Source organism: Equus quagga, chromosome 16 (genome assembly GCF_021613505.1).
Source record: "Equus quagga isolate Etosha38 chromosome 16, UCLA_HA_Equagga_1.0, whole genome shotgun sequence".
Classification (NCBI taxonomy): Eukaryota; Metazoa; Chordata; class Mammalia; order Perissodactyla; family Equidae; genus Equus; species Equus quagga.
This window is the reverse complement of record NC_060282.1, coordinates 58,198,633-58,218,500: the sequence shown is the minus strand read 5'-3', so window position 1 is coordinate 58,218,500 and position 19,868 is coordinate 58,198,633. Positions and strand designations below refer to the sequence as shown.

Sequence of the window (19,868 nt, the reverse complement as noted above, 5' to 3'; positions counted from 1 at the left end):
CTGGGCTCAGCAAACCATCTTAGAAACCATAAAATGACCTCTGCTGCCGACTTTGGCAGATATTTGGTCTTTAGACATAGTGTATATTTAACTCTGACTAATTCTAAAGCCACTTTTCAACACTGATCTGTGTCTGTTTTTGAGCTCAGCATCACAAAATATTAAGCAAGCCTCATTCCCTGCTCTAAACTTTAAGATGTGGGAAATTTAAAATAGCTGTATTGATGAAAACATATTTTCCTTTACACAGCAAATGGTGAAAACTATTTTTTTCTTTGGGGATGTTTTCAAAAGATCGCCAAAACAGACTCTAAACCCTTGAAAGAATCAACGTCGGGGTGGCAGGCGACCATGTGTATTCACTTTGCTAATCTTTCATTTTAAACTCTGATGACTGCTTTCTGTCTAACTTAGTGATGTGAACTTTAGCACAGCAGCAGGTCATTTTTCAGTACTTTTGTTCAACTTAGGATGATTTTACTTTTACTTTCAAGATGATTCCCCTGAAAAATGAAAAGCTTCTGTAAACTGAAATTCATTTCAGGACATTCTTACCTTTTCACAATGAGGTGTCCACAGATCCATGTCATGCAATGTTTTCGTTGGAGAGAGCATGACCAGAGAGGGCTGCGTGGCATGGCGTGCGTGCAGTCCTTGGCCGCTCAGTGTCCCCATTCCACTCCTAATGTGCCTCTGACTGCCATTGCCAATTCCTGAGTCTTTGAAAACAGAACTTCAAGGCCCCAAATTTTAAAATAGTGACGAAACTGCGAACTCCATAACCGTTCCTTTGATTTACTTATTGAACATAATTGGTCATCTTTGAATTCTGTCCTTGTTTGTATATTTAGCGTGGAACATATGTATCAGGATTTGAATGCGCTATAGAATTATCTGCCATTATATAAATATGAATGGCTTCTCTATTCACATATGTTTTCCCTGGGAACCTTCGTCAATAGTATCTTTCTAAACCAAATACCTCCTCTCTCAGAGTAACCCAGATAAATCCTTTCATATGCTTTCTGTAAAATGGAAAATTTTATTATGGTTAATCTTCTTTTTATCTAGTCTATTGCCATACTTCTTAAAAATCTGTTTCAGTACGAAAACATAATCTTTGGGGAGATATATGTTATTATATTATATAATTGTGTGTATGCATGTGTGTGTGTGCACGCGCGAAATTATCATTCTGCATTGTACTTCTCTGGAAACAAAAGCAGATTCACTTTCTAATTTAAGACTCTTTGTTGTTGTTACAGGTCTATAAAAAGAAAACCGAGGCTGCAAAGAAGGAGTACCTGAAGCAGCTAGCAGCATACAGAGCCAGCCTTGTATCCAAGGTAACGTGCAGTTGCGTGGTATTGTGACGGATTGCGGCCATCTTGCTGCAGACTATGATGGTCATTTAAAAGCATTAAAGATTACGTTAGCATTTCTGCACAGTCTTCTTTGTTGAAAAAGAAAAAGTTAATCCCAAACAAAGCTATATGTTATGGAAATATTTGTTCATACCTAAAAGACCAGAGCAGTCTCCTCTGGGCCTTTTGTGAAATATTGTCCACCTGTGGATTGTTGATTTTGTGGATTAGTCACAATGCATTCTTAATCCTGAGCCAACTTTCTATTTCTCCATATCCCACTCTCAAATTGCCTCCTCCTCCACACCCCGTCCTGTTGGCCTTTGCTGAGAAGATGCCAACTGTCTTAAATTCTAGCCTCATTACTGCATCATTAGGATATAAGCCTGCCAAAAAAAAGAAAATACCCACATAATTTTATCTGAACATGAAAACATCGCTTAAACTATTTTATGCTTTGGAATATCTTAAAACTCGTCTTTTCTGTTCTAAATACTCAGGAGTTGACTCTGTTTGGTCTCAAGGTATTAAAGGTTTACTTCTTGTCATAGATTCTCAGGGAGATAACCTCAGAGAGACAGGGCTGCATCTATAAGCACTTGACACTATGTCATCTCAAGTCCAAATCTGGCTAGTACTTGGCTCAGTGTGGCTTGGGGCTCCGGACTTCATTCCCTTCACCCACAAAAAATGCTTTCTCTTTTATCCAAAAATATCCATTCCTCTTCCAACAACTCTAAGGTAATTATATAAATTACTTTTTAATGGATGAAAATATATACTGAATGTACTGACACAGAGAAGAAAAGAGAGCACAAAATACAAACACATAAATTTTGGTACACTATTGGTCTAATGCAACTTTATGTTCCACCTCTAAGGTATGACATTGTGGGAAAACTTTTGTTTAAATTTACTATAACATTTCTAGCTCTCCAATACTATCTCACTATGGATCTCACACTTTCTAATTCATCTAACTCCTTTTGAAGCTATTTATATTTTCTGCTGATACCATCTCACTTCCCTGTGTATTTATAGAATTCACAGAATGTGTGTAAAATTGTAGCAAAAAAATAAGGTGCAAAATATTTGATCCATCCATCCATAGGATTAAATAGTCACATTGATATTATTCAAATTAATATACTTAGAATGTAAGGGGGACTTCTAAAAAATACATTCTCCTTATTTCATCCAAGATAGTTTCTCTGAGCATTGTAAACAGAGTTTTAGTCAGAGCATTTTACATACTAGAAAATCAATACATAGAGTCTCAATGCCAATACAAAGTTCTCGGATGAATGCTATGCAGATTGCCAGAATGCTCTAACACAGACTAAGCCTTTACTCTCCAAACAAGTGTCCTCAGATTTGCTCTTAGCTGCAACTTTTCTCACTATTCATCCTCAGAGTTGCAACCCTTAGTATAGGGCAATTTGTATAAATGCTACAAATTGCCATTTCTACGTTTAAAAAACCAAGCGCTTTTTTACAGCTTACTCTGACGTTTTTCTTCTCTTTGGCAATTTTGCTGGAATTGATGAATGTCTATTCATGTACAGGTATCCTGTGTGTATACAAACTGAAGGAAAGTTACAGACAACCAGGTTAGAAAGATGGCCCTCTGAGGTAGTATGTGAGTGGATGTTGGCAGTATAACCCTTGCAGGCACGTCCAGAAAGTTCACCAGCCTACTCTCTCATTGCATATGGAAACATATGTAAAAATCCATTTCTTTTCCATTTTAAATTATGACAAGGAAAACAAGAGCCATTCATATTTACACATATATTTTTTCTACGTTATAATTTTTTAGTATGTTATTAAGTATTTCCCTATTCTGAAAGATTTAAAAGTGCAACCATAAAATGCTACATGATAAATAATAGTTATAGTTCCAGGTAACCACATGGCACCAGCCAGCTCTATTTTTTTCCCATTCACTCATTTGTGTATCCATTTCGCAAATTTCCTTGAGCATGTGATCTGTGCCCAGCATTGTGCCAGGCTCAGAGGACACAGTGAACAGGCAGAGGCGTCCCCTGCATTTAAGGAGCTTTCCCCTTCGTCCAGGAGACCAATAGTGAAAATGTAAACTAATAAATGACCAAGATCTTTGAGACTCTAAGTATTCAGAGGTAACTAAAGCTAGAGATTTGATAGGGCAGTCGGCAAAGTCCTCTTTGGAGAGGTGATGTTGGAGCTGAGTCAAAGGAAGACAAGGCACTTGCAGGACACAGAGGGAGCCTGAGGACAGAGGCTACCAGGCTGCACTGCAAGTGCAAGACTCGGGGACAAAAATTTCTCCCTGAATTGAGAGAGCTCGGTGCGGATGGAGCAGAGTGAATGGAGGGAGCGTGGTTTGAGGTGAAGCTGGGAAGATGGGGAGAGGCCAAGTCATCAGGGCTTTGCAGGACACTGGAAGGGGCTGGGTTTTATCATGGGTACAAAGGGAAGCCACTGGATGCGTTTCAGTAAAGGTTGGCATGACTGGATTTCTATTTTTAAAAGATCACTTCATGTGAATGAGTTCCCTCAGTCCCCACGCCTTATCTGTCAAAGTAGAATTGATTATCAACATTTCACTAAAGAGGAAAAATATCACATAAGTAACAAGTGCCCAAGCCCAGAGTTGACCCACACCACCCTCGATCCTTGTGCTGGGTGTGCTGCTCAGGGGTCCTAACAGTCCATTTGACTTGCTTCCTTAAAACACCTCCCACCCCACGAGTCGTGGCGGAGCATTGTTCTCTCTTCCAAGGTCACTTTTGTCAGCAAGATACTGTATTAACCAAAGCGCCATGTTGATTTTCCTAAGATCTTGATGGCAACTTTGATTTCCTCCTCGACAGCCACATATTTGGGTACCTATTTTCGATGCAATGTATTCATGTCACCAAATGAGGCTTTGCAGCCCTAGGCCAGTAGCTCTTCTCCTCGCTAATTTGCAGCCATGTCAAGTCTGCTCCTTCTCTCTGCTTCCAGTCAAGCCAGACTGTGCACCTGTTCCACATCAGGCACAGGGCTGGGTGCTGAGAGCACAAAGACAAATACGAATGATCAAAGCAAAATGTTTCATGACGCTTGAAAGGCTTGAGACGATGCTCTAAAATTAGCTGCTTCTTACGGAACATAATCAAAAATAGAAACAACCAGTGAACATTGGCTCCACCTATGAAACTGAGTCACAGGATTAACAAGGCTTCTCTCCTTCCACTGATTACATTTTAGCTTAAATGTACTACATACCATCTAATCCAGCATGTTCGTTAACGTGACTCCAGGCCTCAATAAAATTGAAATCTACCAAAAATAAAAAAGCTCAGTCATAGTAAATGAATATTCTGACCTTTATACTTCAAAATGACAATACTGACACATTCTTGGCAGGACACTGAGTTTTTTCCAATATTGACACAAATACATACAGCATCTTGCAATCGAGCGGCTTCTCTGTGTGTGCCACACACTGTGCTAGGTAGCCACCATCACAACAGCCCTGCAAAGTAAGACTTAGCCCCATTCTCTAGGCAGTCTCTAGGCAGAGAGATTAAATGACTTGCCCACAGTAAGGAGAGCCTGGCAGTGGCAGAGCAAAGACTCAAACTCCTTGCTGTCTTGTTCTAAAGCTTATAGGCTTTTCTCTACCCTGAGTGATTGTCAAATATTCATATCTTTAGAACTACCACCTCTTGTTATCCCCCCCAAAAAATTCCGTGCCAACTCTTACATATTAGACAGCTAAGAATAAAGCTGCCCTGGCTTAAATGAGGCTGGGAGTAAAAGGCTGCCCACTGTCACCCACCCACCCTCCACCACCAGAGGCCGGCCAGACACCCTCCGAGGAATCTTGGGCCGGGAGAATCCTTGGAAAGCGCTGCTCTGTGACTCGCTTTTCCAGCTGTGCAGGTGCTTCATCTGGTCATGTGAAGCCAGTGACAGACCCAGCCAGCACAGGCCCCTCTGCCTGCAAGCACATCGGAATTGAAGGAGGCATGAATAGGAGCTTAGAATGTTGCGAACACAGCAATGGTCAGACCCTGAAATAATTTATTCAGTTGTAGGCTCTGTAATTTAAAGGGGGAGTTGGAGAGATTTCAGAGGAAAAAGTGATAAAAGCGAGTGAAAGGCAAAGGGCAGAGGCAGTAGCAGAGAAGAGAGAATTTGAAATGATCACGCCCGCAAAACAAAGACTTCGGCACGCTGAGGCGCATGATAGGCATTAGGCCTAGGACGGCGGTTACTTGCCCTCCATTTTCTCTGACTCTAGAACAAGAAAAGAGACGCCATTTCAAACTAGAGGAATTTAGTCTGAACGGGGCGCCTTACTAACTCTTGAATTGTTTGGGTAAACAGTTTCTTTCCATAGAGAAATTTAAAAGCAGGAAGCGAAGATTTGTAAATACGGATTAGAGAAGATCTTGAAGGTATCTTCAACCTCAGGGCTTCCCCAGGACATCAAGGGAGACACGTTAGGGGACCTCTAAAGAGCCGCAGGGTCTCACGGAGAGAGTCACACGGAGAGAGTCCTCGGAGGCAGAAAAATCCACGCACTGGGGGCAGACAGATCTGGGTTCAAACTCCAGCTTTCCCACTTCCTAACCATTCTCTTCGTGCAAGTTAGTCAGCTCCTCACAGTGTCAGTTTACGCATGCGTTAAGTCGAGAAGACAGTAAGACCTACATCGCAGGGTTTCCATGAGGCTAAAATAAGAAACTCCGTGTAAACTGCATGATTCAGAATTTTGAGCACAGGAACCACTTAATAAATACCAGCAATTATGATAATTATTAATTTTATTTTAATATTCTTGATAGGTGTGCAAAGGACTATGCAAAGTGTGTGTATGATTGAAAGTTTAGCTGGGTCATATTTTCAGTTTGTCTGCAAGTCTGCTTGGATATAAAGAAATTTTAAAAATGGCATTAAAATAAGAAAAATTTGTTGTCTCATGGATACATCCTTTTATAAAGATAAGAAATGATCAGTCATTTTAAAAAATCAGCTACACAGTTTTCTTAATTGAAATGATCTCTATGAGCCTTTAGTTGGGGGAAACTATGAATAGTCTGCAAGCCAAGAATATATGCTATTAGGAACGCTAGAGCTTCTTGGCTTGGGCATTTTTACATGCTATTTAGGGTCATTTTGGGTTGGGTTATTAAGTAAAGCTTAAGGAAATACAGTTTTTCCATAGACTCAGGAATGCCGAGACATGGGTCTGAATTATTATGTTGAAGACAATGTATAACTTTAAAGCCATTGGAACTAGTTTCATTTTACCATATAGGCCAGAATTTATATTCCCAAAATGAGTGCTGCATTCAAAGTAGTCACCTTGGGGGGCTACAAACTTATTTTGTTATTGCTCCCAGAGTTCTAAAGATTTCTGAACCTCCTCTTTTAGAAGTGCAGTCAGAAAGAGTTTACGAGCCACCTTAGAAAATCAATCTTGTTACATTGTTTTCACACCTCATTCTTTTCCCCAAACATCACCAGATATAACCCACAGACTTGGCTTCAAGTGACTATTAGCTGTTTCTAAAAATCAAATTCACCATCAAAAGACAAAGAGTTGTCTGAGGATATGTAAAACAGTGTCCCACAGGCTCCAGGAGAATTCCAGTAGGGAAGTTCCCAAATATCCCCAATAAAAGCAGCATTATTGCAAGAAGCGTACAGCTTCTCAGAAGTGCCAGCCTGGAGGAGAGAATATTTGGATGAATATATTCTGGTATGTCAAATAAAAATAATTAGATTCATGACTTTAAGGTCACACATCCAATATGAGATTTTGTCTCTACCTTGAGCTGGGGTGCCAAAACTTATAGAGGACAATGGAAGGGGTTTTTTTGTCCTAATGTGCAGTGAAGGACAATATTGAATTAAATTACAAAAGTTCTCACCTGCCATGACCAATAGAAAAGAAGCACAATTCTCAGTACAATTAAAGGATAATGAATTCGAAATAAAAGAAAAGATTTCTTTTTCAGGATGAAGTAACTTAGAGAATTCATGCCTTGGAGAGCTAGTGAGACAAACACTGAGTCTGAATTTGAAAATAAGATGCATCGTTTGATGACCGTTAACATAAAATTTGCGGCTCTGGAAGCCCAGATTGCGATTTAAAGATAATAAAATCTCATGCTTCAGGGTGGAAGTTAATCACCTGCAAAGACTAGGAAAGATTTTCCTTCCTGAAGTAACAATGCGCAATTGAGTAGGCGCAGAAATTTTGTTTCATTTCCAATGCATCAAGTATTGGTCAGTGCTGGAAAAATCAAATTAGATGGACTATTAATCTGATTTGGTTCAACAACTCGTATATTGTTGCTTCCACTGAGTTTTATGTCTTGTGTTTATACTTTGCTATTTTAAATAACAATTGCTTTGTCAATCTTTCATTTTTATAGCGCTTATCATCCAGAATGGGGGCATTATACACTAAGCAGTATTATCTTCATTATACAAAGTAAATAGAATTGAAACTGTCTCGGATAATCAAGAACTTGGTTAATAAGAAGTATCTGAAGGTTTATAGAGTTGTGTCCTTTGCGGAAAACCACTGAGAAGGCCCCAAAGATCTCTGTTACCACACGCACACCCCATTTTGCTTATAGACAGCATCTTTCAGAATCGGTGGTCCAAAAGTAAACAGGAAATAGAACTTAGGCAGAAACTAACAGCAAGAACACACTCATCCCACGAAAATGTCAGGCGCAAGGGTTGACTTTCGGTTGTGTATACACTGGTAAAATCACACTTGTCAGGTGACTAACAGAAAACACCCTGCTAAATAAAAGTGGGTAATGTGTTTGAAAATAGAAACAAATTGTTTAGTGTGTATGAGAAAATTGTTCTAATTTCTGAACGGGAGGTATAGAAACCTTCATATACAATATAATTATTTGCAAAATCATAGCCTTATCATAGTTTAATTGGAAGAAAATGACAGTGTATATTAAATTTATGATTTCTTCATATCCCATTTAATCAGATTATGAATTCATGCACTTTGCTATGGAAAATGAATTTATTCTACCTATCTTCCAAAACAATAAAATAGCTCTGTAATTAATAGATGGCCTGTTGTTTTAGTCTGATTAAGAATTAATCAGAAGTGAGGCTAGAAGCACTTTTTTTTCCCTGTCTAAATGAATGGACCTTTACAGAAGATACAGATTCTCGAAATATGAGTGGAAGGCACTAAGCTTTCCTGCCACCTGACATCCACCCAAGATCCCATGGGGAATAAAGGGCAGGGTCCCTAACCAAAGGACAGAGCTAAGGGTCATAATTTCTCATCACTTCTCATGTTGACAGCAGAGAAGAGAGTGAAGATCAATCTGATATTCTGTAGGTTTTCAAAGATTTCAGAACTTTCCCCACTCCTTGGGAAGAATGGCATGTCTTGTCAGGAGTCTCAGCAAGAGCAACAGTGACTGTGTGGAGTATTATTCAAGAATAGTCATTCAGTCATTCAACAAACACGTTTGTGTTCTCTGTGTACTTTGCATTGGATCACATGCATGGGTCAGAGAAATTCAAGTCCCTACCATGAAAAAAAGATCCTTTCCTTGATAATGCAGGACATCACTGTGAAGAGAGAATACAGGAGGAGAACATCTGTTGGAGTGCCTGCCGTGGTTAAGCATGTGGCTAGACACGTTATTTATCTTGTCACATGCAACACAATTTAGAAAGTAAAGAGAAAACACGTAACTTACCAAAATTCTCCCTCCCTCTGTGTTAAAAGTTGTTTCAAATATCGTCTAAATCATTATGTTTGGAAATCTATTTAATTTGTTTGCCTATAGTCCTAGAGATTAAAAGTTACTACCATTTCAAAATAGGTTTAGCATTACTGATCTTTACATGCTTTAGTATGGAGAAGATAAATGACAAATAAATGGCTGGATAGACAAGTTGTGTTGTGTTTAATTACCATGTGAAAAAATATTTCACAACTTGGCAATAAAGTATCCCAAATTAGGTTGCTATCTACGTCTGTGTGTCTATCCGTCTATCTCTTTATGTCTGCATCTATCTATACGGTGGACCATATGCTATGGTTTAAAAGGTGGAATTCAGGAGAATTTGCTTCGTTGTTTATCTTTAATTCAACATTGAGGAAAACCATTAACATGTCCATGCCTCAGCTCTTCTAGGCTATAACTGGGAAACTCCCAACTTGCTAATTCCTTTAGGAAATTGTGTCTCTCCATCCTTAGCCCAGAATATGAAACTCACCATGCAGCTAGTATTCCAGGAAACAGGAAACAGTGGATTATTTTCATGTTACATCTAGACATATAAAATTTAAATATGCATTTTAACGCAATAAAAATTAGTTTATCTGAGGGAGGAATTATAACTATTAAATTGAAATGCATGTTCCATTTACCACCCTAAATATGTATGTGTAATTTATTAGTTCTTCTGAATGAGTTTTCCGTTGGAGACTATTCCATGAAATGACCCATTGAGAAAAATTTTCTGTGGCTCTCTCTTGGAGATTTGCAACATACATCAGCATATTGAAGGCTCTGAGAAGTCCTGCTGTAAAGGCACCTGCGTAACCTTATGTAGCCCAGTGCTATTCCCGCACGTACGTTATCACAGAAGTTTGTATTTTCTAAGACATTTATTTTCTCACAAACCCCGTCTAATACAACTTGGAAACTGTGCGTGTCAGGGAGCGAACAGGGTGTTATACCTCGACCTGCTTGCCAGGACTGGCCACCGGCCCATGAAGCCAGGCCTGCTGCTCACTAAGTGTCTGTCACTAGGATCAGTCATTTCCATTCTAAGTGTAGCATAGGTATATTTCTTTAAGTTTGTTTAATTTAAACAAATATATTTGTTTAACTACATTGTTGTAACTCCCGGGATGATTGTATGATTATGTCTGAACAACATGTCATATGTGCCTACGTGCGTTGTATTTACACACCCACACATGTGTGTAAGTTCAGGCTGCATGTCTACTATGTTATATATACCGTATCATTAGCTAATGAGGTGATTATTGGCTCCAGAAATAAAAAACGAAAACATTTTACAGCTGTATATATTTCCTAGTTTTGGTAGCATGGAAAATGTGAGTGGTTTTTCTTCTATTTAAAAATATCTATAAAGCAAAGAAATAGATGCACTAACATGCGCTAATTTTTATAGATCTCTGGTCACTGTAATCATTGCTTTCCTGGACGCAGTTGACACAGGATGTGGCTAAATTTGAACTTAGCCCGCCTGTGGGATGCTAGAGAAGAGAGACTGCATGCGTTTTCCCGGGCAGTTTAAACAGACACACACACAACAAACGCATAAGCTTCTCGGCATGGATGGAGTGAGATTTGAGGCGCATCACTGCAGTACGTGTTATTCGAGTATAGACCAAGTCACTGTTTACACAGCCCGAACTAACCCATGTAACCTTTTCCTTGAATTGTTCACCACTCTGCACATCAACGATAAGAATTTTTAAATGGAAGCAAAAGAAAAACCTACTTAAGTTGTTTTTTTTTTTTTTTTAGTTGAAAGCACCTTTTAGGTACTACATTTAATAAAGCTTCCCCTTGAAAATTTTTGTGAACAATTTTTGACACTTTGATGTTAATACAGAAGACAGGGAGTCTGAATGTCTGTTCTTATTTCAGAAGGCCGCTTTGACGTTGACACAGAGAAAAATATAGGAAGAGGATTCTTGAGGGGCTTGCATTCTTTGGGCACACCTTACTATATACTATGCGTGGAGTATTCGGCCTCACGGGAGCCCAGATTTCCTTTACAGATGTCAGTTGTGTTCTTTCTACAGAGAGAGTATGTGGGGCTAGTGGTCCATCAACCCCAGCCTGCCCGCTCGAGTCGGCACACATAGGCAACATTGTTCTCATTGTGGTTTTCATTTAATTTTCCTACATTACTGGGTTGTGTCGCTAGCACCGTTGCAGGCTGACTTGTGAAGCGTAGTTCCCACGTAAAGTTCCATGTCGTCAGGCGTGATGAGCCAGGTTCCCTAACGTGCCTGTCAGTCGATGGTGCCGCACAGGCGGGAGGGGCTCACAAAGACCCTGCGGTGCTGAGAGTAACAAGAAATTCGTTTCGACTTATAAACTGAATAAGCGTACATCGAGGTCGCAGAATAAGGGCATATATGCATCTTCAAGACCTGGTTTCGACAAAGTGACTTTTTTCTGCAGAAGGACATTTTAGCATTTTCTTGCTCCAGCCGGTTTCACCTTTCACCATTTGTTTCATCAGCCCCTTCCCCTCAGCAAAAGTAGGAGATTCGTGCCCAAGAAGAAATGCCTCAGGGTTGATTCTCCATTCTTTTCGGCTTCCACTGATCTGTCTAGCTTTTAAGTCAATTAAAAGATTATTAGGAAATGGCCACATGAAGGTACGAAAAAAATTAGGGCAAAATTATATTAATTTATGATGGAGTCTAAAATTTCTGAGAGAGATTATTTTTATCTGGTTCATTATGAGGAACAATTCATCACCAACTTCTTTAAAAAATTCAAGATGAGTTCTTTGGTTGCTCTGAAGATATATTAATGCGGTCTTATACAACTTCAGAAAGGTATTTTAGAACTCTTTTCTCCCATATCCATTTCCATCCACCAGCTTGTTTTCTTTGAGCAAATATCTAGGCCAAGGCTCTTTGAGAATATAAAAAGGAAAAATAAAAAACTGAACACATAATCAATAGAAGAACTCCAAAATCAAATTACTTTCTAAGTGATCTACACTTGTATTTCCTATTAGGACAGTGATGGCATCCATCCCACCCCACATCTTTGTATCTTTGTTTGGATAATGAGAAAAGTCACCAGGTTAGAGCGTAGCATTTAGGCAAAGGAAAGAAAAATGTCTTCGTAGATTGTCTTAGATTTTATAAAAGAAACAGGATAAGCTCAGTCTTGCATAAGTCGTGTTACAAATGATGGTGGAGGAGTTCTTCGAAAAGAGAGTCAAGGAGATTAATGTATTCATTCACGTGAAAGTTCATGCGTAAGGTGACAGAGCGTCTTGCTAATGGAAATCAACACCACGTGTGTCAGTCTCTTAACTCCGCTCGTTTGTTTCCTCAACAGAGCTACAGTGAACCTGTTGATGTGAAGACATCTCAACCTCCTCAGCTGATCAATTCAAAGCCGTCAGTGTTCCATGGGCCCAGCCAGGCCCACTCAGCTCTGTACCTAAGTTCCCACTATCACCAACAACCAGGAATGAACCCTCACCTTACTGCCATGCACCCCAGTCTCCCCAGGAGCATAGCCCCCAAGCCGAATAACCAAATGCCAGTGACTGTCTCTATAGCAAACATGGCCGTGTCCCCCCCTCCTCCCCTCCAGATCAGTCCGCCTCTTCACCAGCATCTCAACATGCAGCAGCACCAGCCACTCAGCATGCAGCAGCCCCTTGGGAACCAGCTCCCCATGCAGGTCCAGTCTGCCTTACATTCACCCACCATGCAGCAGGTGAGTGCCTGCGCTCCGCACACCTCTGCGGAAGGGCCGGGGGTCTGCTCATCCAGCAAAGGAGCAGGGAGTATGTGTGCTCTGTTCTCCTGTTTAATTAGAGAGAATTGAAGATATTCAACAAAGGTCTACTTTCTGAAAAATATAATTTACGGGTGGTGAGTTAGGCAGCATTATATGATCACAACAGTTGATGGCTGCTGCTTTTCATAATCACTGTTTCTTTCCATGATAATCTGTTCTGCTTCTCCTTTTAATCACCCTTCTTGTTTTCTGCTTCTTGAGGAAAGTGCATTTATTATTTTGAGATGCCAACTGCCGCTAAAGATCTCTTGAGATTGAGAATTCTACATTTTTTTAAAAAAAATACTGGTTGGAAATGAGAAAGTCCTGATTGGTATGCCTATTGAGTCCTATAAATCCTGTAAATTGAAATCAGGCCCACTGTTTCTGGTCAGAAATATCAAATTGGTACAACCTTAAAAGTCCTAAGAAATGAAAATTTTAACCAGGGTTTTATTTAAAAATAGATATCTGGCTTCTGCATAAATTGGAAAACACAGGCAGTTTGGAAGCCACCCTGCCCGCTCCCCAATTACTGAAACCGTTTGTGTGTAGTCTTCACTAAACTTTTCTTTGAAATCAAGTTTTCCTTTTGGATTTTGGTGTTAGTTTAAAATTTGAAATTGAAGAACAAATGGTATAAACTAAATTGAGTACGAACCATTCAAAAATCCTAAAAACTTGTTTTAGGAGCCAGCCCTGTGGCATAGTGGTTAGGTTCATGCACTCCACTTAGGTCACTCAGGGTTCACAGGTTCGAATCCCAGGCACAGACCTGTACAACTCATCAGACCGTGCTGTGGCTGCATCCCACATACAAAACAGGGGAAGATTGCCACAGATGTTTGCTCAGAGCCAATCTTCCTCATCAAAAAAAAAAAATCCTAAAAGCTTGTTTTAAAAAATAGATCAAGGTAGGTGCTGGTGCCATGGCCTAGTGGTTAAGTTCAGCATGCTCTGCATCGGCAGCCAGGTTTGTTTCCCAGGCACAGACCTACACCACTTGTTGGCAGCCATGCTGTGGCAGCAACCCACATACAAAATAGAGGAAGACTGGCATAGATATTAGCTCAGGGAGAATCTTTCTGAAGCAAAAAGAGGAAGATTGGCACAGATGTTAGGTCAGGGCCAATCTTCCTCAGCAAAAAAAAAAAAAAAAAAGAAACAAGGCAAAAACTACAAATCACATCAAATTCATCTGTCACTTTTATAATCCAATCATCATTCCCAGAGCTATAATTAAATATGCCAACATAGCTTTCATATAGAATTGATATCCAGCCCTCTGTGGAATTTGAGTCTACAGTTGGCAAGGCAGGGTGGAGGGGAGGCAGAAAGAGAAATCAAATATACATTGTCCCAAATTCATTTTTATTATTATAATTACAGATAGGATTTCTGAGAGCTGACAATAGCAACCTCAATATATTACCTTACCTCATCTTTAATTTTAGAAAATTCGTAGTGCTTTTACCGGCATCATCTTCATTTTCAGGTGAGGAAACTGAGGCTTGGCAGAGTGAGGTAATGTGCCTATAACATCAGAGGTGGAATTCAAACCCACATCTGTACAGAAATCAGAGCCTGGGTTCTTAAATGGTAGGCCTGCCGCCTCTCTTAACCATTCTTGCAGAGTATTACCAGTTTCATATTAGAAAACCTGTCTCTCCTAAGAATTTGGTGGTCTTTCCATGCTAGTTAGTTAGTTCTAAGATTACAATGGTCCTGGAGAGCGAAGGGACTCGTCTCCTCACTGAAGCCTTCCTTAGTCCCTAAGCCAAGGATACTGATAAAGCTCTGATGACTGACCGACCTATGTCCCACAGACCAGCTGTTGACTCACCAGGGAAGAAGACTGGGGAAAAGCTCCCTTCCACCATCTTGCCTCGTCTCCAGCAGTGTTTGTGACCAACGAGTGATAGTGATAGGGTCAAATTTCCGCTGCTGTTTCCATCAGACATCACTCACGATCAAAGGGACACTCTTGGGTGTACTTGCATTTTAACGAACCACTAGTGTTTTCGGAAAGAATTGATGGTTTGAGGGACACAACCTTCACTGTGTGGGTTGACTCCCACCTACAGGTGCCGCCTGGCTGAGGGCCCGCGCTCTGCCCGCCGTGCTGTAGTGCAGGCCTGTTTCTTCTCGGGAGGAAGAATATGGAAGACACAGTCCCCTCGCCGGGTTGAGGGCTAGAGCTCTGTCCAGGAAGGACACCTTTTTTCTAACTATCCACTCAGAGATGGTTCCTTTTTCTATTTATATGAACACCTTGGAGGAGCCGGCTGTGACCCTGAGTTGTTTTCAAACATTTCAGAATTACATAAGACCACATGTGAAAACTCAAGAGATTTGTCTTTCCATATAGAATCTGAACTGAATAGCAAGAAATAGAACAGATTACATTGGACAAGTGATTCATCAATCTTTAAGTCAGTTCTATTAGTGTATCTCAAAAAGTGTTCTTACCGAGATGGTAGGACCTGATTTCAATTTACATTAATAATTGGAAGACAAAATGGCAGGAACCCAAAATGGAGAGTCAATAGCTGAAAGACTGCATGTGGTGACGAAAATCACTTTTAAAAATGCCTCGACCATGGTGGGGAGTGAATAAAATAATTCTTGAATGGACAAATGAACAAAGGAGCAAATAAAAAACTGAGTAGTAAAAGTCTTTAAAGATTAGAAGAAATTATAGGGTAGTTTGTAGAATCTCAATTCGTTGGAAGTGTTTTAAAATTTCATTTATTCAAAAAACATAAAGATTTATTGAACCCCTAACATGTGCCAAGCACTGTCCAGGCTCTGGAAATTGAATGATCAATGAGAACGGGTAATGAACTCTCTGCCCCATGGAGCTTCCATCAGAGTTGGGGGGTAGCAGGTGGTAATAAGATAAACAAATTATTAAGATCCCATGGAAAGAAAAATAAACAGAAGGAAAAACTGCAGAGTGTGTGGAGGAATAGCAGAGCCTTAGGTTGGAATACACAAGGAAGGCCCCCACCTAGGGCTGGCACAGACTCCTGAAGCATGAGAAGAGGAGGCAGCCTTTAAAAATCAGAAGGTGGGAAGGGTATGTGGGGAATACAGCAGAGCAGCAAGGAAAAGAGGCTCTGGGCTGAAAAGACCAAGCTGGGGAGGATTGGGGCTTGGCCAGGACATGGAAAGGAAGCCAGTGGGGAGCATGGTGGCTAAGGCGAGTATGATGGGGGATGAGGTCAGATTCATGGGTAGGTCACTGGAGTAGGATCCTCCACCTTAAGAGACTGGCAGCCCCAACAAGTTGATAATCCTAAAATCAGCATCAAAAGAGTCCACCACCCCTGTTGTCACTCAATATACTCCAATCACAACAGTCTATGGGGGCCAATGTTCAAGTCCTCAAAGTTGGTCTTCAGCTGGTGATGGCAGAGCCGGTTTGTGGATGAACCTGTCTGGTTCATCCTGCAAAGCACCTTTGTCCTGAAGATGTTTGCTTCCTGGGTATGGGGGCCACGTTCACATAGTCAAACACCAAAAGCAAGAAAAAGAGAGAAAGACAAAGAGTTAATGGCTATCATATTTTTAAAATAATGTCTCATCTTTCAGTATTACTTTAGATATTTTATTATCCTTATGAAAATGAATGTATCGTACAAAAATGATTGCATAGTCCACCAGGAATAATAGTTTCATTTTTTTCTGGAATAATATTTTATGCACTAAACCCCCAGACCTGATCTTTTTGCTCCAGGTTTCTTCCCTTTTTTTCTGTTCACTAGATTGTCGAATGAGGTCAAGAGAAAAAAATCATTAATATCTGTCAACTTCCTTTATAACCTTAAGAAAAAATCTTTCTATGATATCACACAGACAGATTTTCAATTTCCTTGTGTAATAAACAGCTGCTTTAGGATTTGGGTGTAATTTAAAGGTTTAAAAAAAATCACATTGAGATTGATGAATAAATCAGTTGTGAAGACAAAAACATTGATGCCTGTTGAAAATACCTCTCTGGACAGGCAGGAAATGAAATTAGTTCCCAGTAAAGTGTGGCTATGAGGGTCACTGTTGCAGGCTTCCTAGGACTTGCTATGGTGGCACAACAGAACTGCTAAGGCTACAGAAATCTAATTAAAGAGCAAATGTCCCTTCTGACATCAAATTAATCTTTATCACGTTTCCTATTTTTATTTCAATCTGGCACCAGAAAATGAAATTTAAAATTCCAGGCATGCTGCAAAACAGTTGGTGATTTTTCTCTTGAGCATTAAAATGCAAAATATTCAGTCTTGTTTCATCAGACTGCTAAGCCAATATTTTTAAAAAATGTATATCGTCATTATTGTTTCATATTTACATCAATAAAAATGTACTTGGCTCTAGGGTTGACCTTGACCTCTCTTTAGATAGTATTCAGAAGAATGTTGCATTTTCTAAATTGAAAGCAAGCAAAATAAGGTGCGTTCAGGCTTTGTTTATATTTTTCTTTGCCCTTCATTATTTTAATATTAATGATCTTAAATTTAGGCATTGAAGTTGGCTGAATTTTAAATCTTTGATCTTTGTAGATCACACCTAATTTTGGTTTTTTAAACTGAAGTTACCCTTTTAATCTTAAACTAATAACTTAAAAATTAATATTCTCCTGATATCCTCTCACCCCCCCGTGAAGGAACTATTTTCGTTGGATGGAAAAAAATTGATGATGGTTTCTGTTGTTGATTGGGTGGGGTTGGGTGGAAGCGGTTGGTTTGTTTTATTTATTTTTTGCTTTCTCACATGTTTCCATACCTTCAACTAACTCAAGATTTTTTCTCCTACTCTATTTTGAGACTTGTTACATTAGGTTCTGTTTTGTCGATTGTGCAAAAATCCAATATGGAGAACTTTACCTTAAAAAGATAGGAAAGGCCTGGCATTTACACATTTACACTCCCTGTGCCTTTCCAACAGTAGCATCAGAGAGTCTGTGTTAAACTTTATTTATTGGAAAGCATGATTTATTGAGCCACTACTATGGGCTAGGCCCTGAGACTACCCAATAAGCAGTGCAAACACTCTGATCTCAGGTCCACATGGCAGCCCTGTGACAGGGGCGCAAGGGGGAGGCAACACCAGGCTCCTCTCTGGAGAAACTTGTTCCTGCTGTTTGCCCAGCATCACACTAGACACTAGGGAAAGAATTCAAGACAGCTGGACAGCAAGCCCCCTACAGACAATATTGTAGGACCATAATGAAATGGCTACAGGTGCAAATGGATACAGGACGGAGATGGTGGATGGTCTGGAGAACCAAACACCCCGCATACCTCTTACTTTCACCTTCCTGTTTCGGAAAATGTTAACAATAGGTGTTTTTAAGTCTTTACCCAAGGGACACTCAAATGTGAATAAAAGTCTAAAGAAATATCCTTAATTAAAAATCAATCTTCTGATCATTCCGCTAAGTTGAAAAAAAAAAAAGCTAAAAACTCAACAATTATTACGCCTTCAAAGCTCCCTACAGGTAGAGAATGGTTCGTTATCAAATCTCTCGATTTTTCAGTGGTTAAAAACCACGTATGGAATCTGCTGAAGAAACAGACAACTGCCAGATTAATTAAGTTGCTTTTTTGGTCATTTTCAGCAAAGCTTGCCTATGCAGTTCTTGAATTCACTAGATAAGCTAAAAATAAATCTTAGTGTACACTGTTTTTTGTTTACCAGATCTAACTATATACTTCAGAGATTCCATCCTTGAATTTTTAATAACTTTGCAGGGATTAAAAGTCAACACTTCACCATGCCACTGTATTAAAAGAATCTTCCTGAAGGCTGATTATTATTTGCCAGTTAATTCACTTTTCAATTAAAAAATATTTGCTCTATCTTACACTTTTCCTTCTGTGTTTTCCAATGGCAGGTTGTTTTGAATCGCTTTCCTTGTATTAGTCCAACAACTGTTTAAAAGCTTTGGCTGAAATTTTTTAGCTGAGAAAGAAGTACAAATAAAGGAAGAAGCAGATGGTCCTTTTGTGATTGAATGAAGAAAAAGGGTTTTGAGAACGATATGTGAATAGGTGTAGTCTAATAAAACACTCAGCCACCTGCTGCCTGAATCCTTCAAAAAAGATTCTGTTGCATATTCTGGGGATTAACTATTAATGTATCCTTAGATTTGATAGAAAACATAAACTTTGAGGGGTTTAAGTCCTTTTCTCTTTGTTTTGGTTGAGTTGGCTTCTCTATATTTTAAATTGTTTCTCAATTCAATTTATCTGCTCAAGGGTATAATGAAAGGTTTTCTAATCATGGCTGAATGAAGGAAAGGTAGGGAATGGGGTTGTGGGCACTTTGTTTTAAGTTTTCTGGGCTCTTCCCTTGAACTTGTCCTTGCAGACACAAGCAAGAAGGCAGTAGTGTGTTTGCAAACAACGGATAAATATGTAGGTGCTTTTCTTCTTAAAAAGGCACTTTGATCCTTATTTGTGGACTCCCTTTCCCTTTCAGGGATTTACTCTTCAACCTGAATATCAGACTATAATCAATCCTACATCTACAGCTGCACAAGCGGTCACCCAAGCAATGGAGTATGTGCGTTCCGGGTGCAGAAATCCTCCCGCCCAGCCCGTGGACTGGAATAACGACTACTGCAGTAGTGGGTAAGCGGCCGCTGATCGCCACCTGGTGGTGGACAGCTCTCATAGCATGCATGTCGTGCCCTGCTTTCTAGCCGTTGGAAACGATCTTTTCTTTCTGCTTTCTAAAAGATGATCTGGAAGGGTTCCACGTTTGTGGAAGCAGAAGCCACCGCTCCAAGAAATTTTTAAGCAGTCTTCTAGCCGTCCCAAGAATAAATGCCTTTAGACCCCTGTTCGCTTTCATTGTGCACTTCCCCAGTGCACACCTCCACCCCTCAAGCTGGAGCAGATAAACGTGCATCTGCGGGGTCACCTGTAGCACGCGTCTTATAACAAGGCGTTGT

At 39.9% G+C, this 19,868-nt stretch overlaps 1 protein-coding gene across 1 annotated transcript in view; it reads left to right on the top strand.

Moving 5' to 3' along the window:
- The window catches only part of TOX (thymocyte selection associated high mobility group box), a 291,354-nt gene that overhangs the window by 270,342 nt on the left and 1,144 nt on the right, over positions 1-19,868 (top strand). Inside the window, exons 6-8 of the mRNA XM_046642275.1 lie at positions 1,266-1,346; positions 12,467-12,853; positions 19,394-19,545. Of these exons, the coding sequence (XP_046498231.1) occupies positions 1,266-1,346; positions 12,467-12,853; positions 19,394-19,545 (620 nt within the window). The remainder of the gene's footprint in view (positions 1-1,265; positions 1,347-12,466; positions 12,854-19,393; positions 19,546-19,868) is intronic.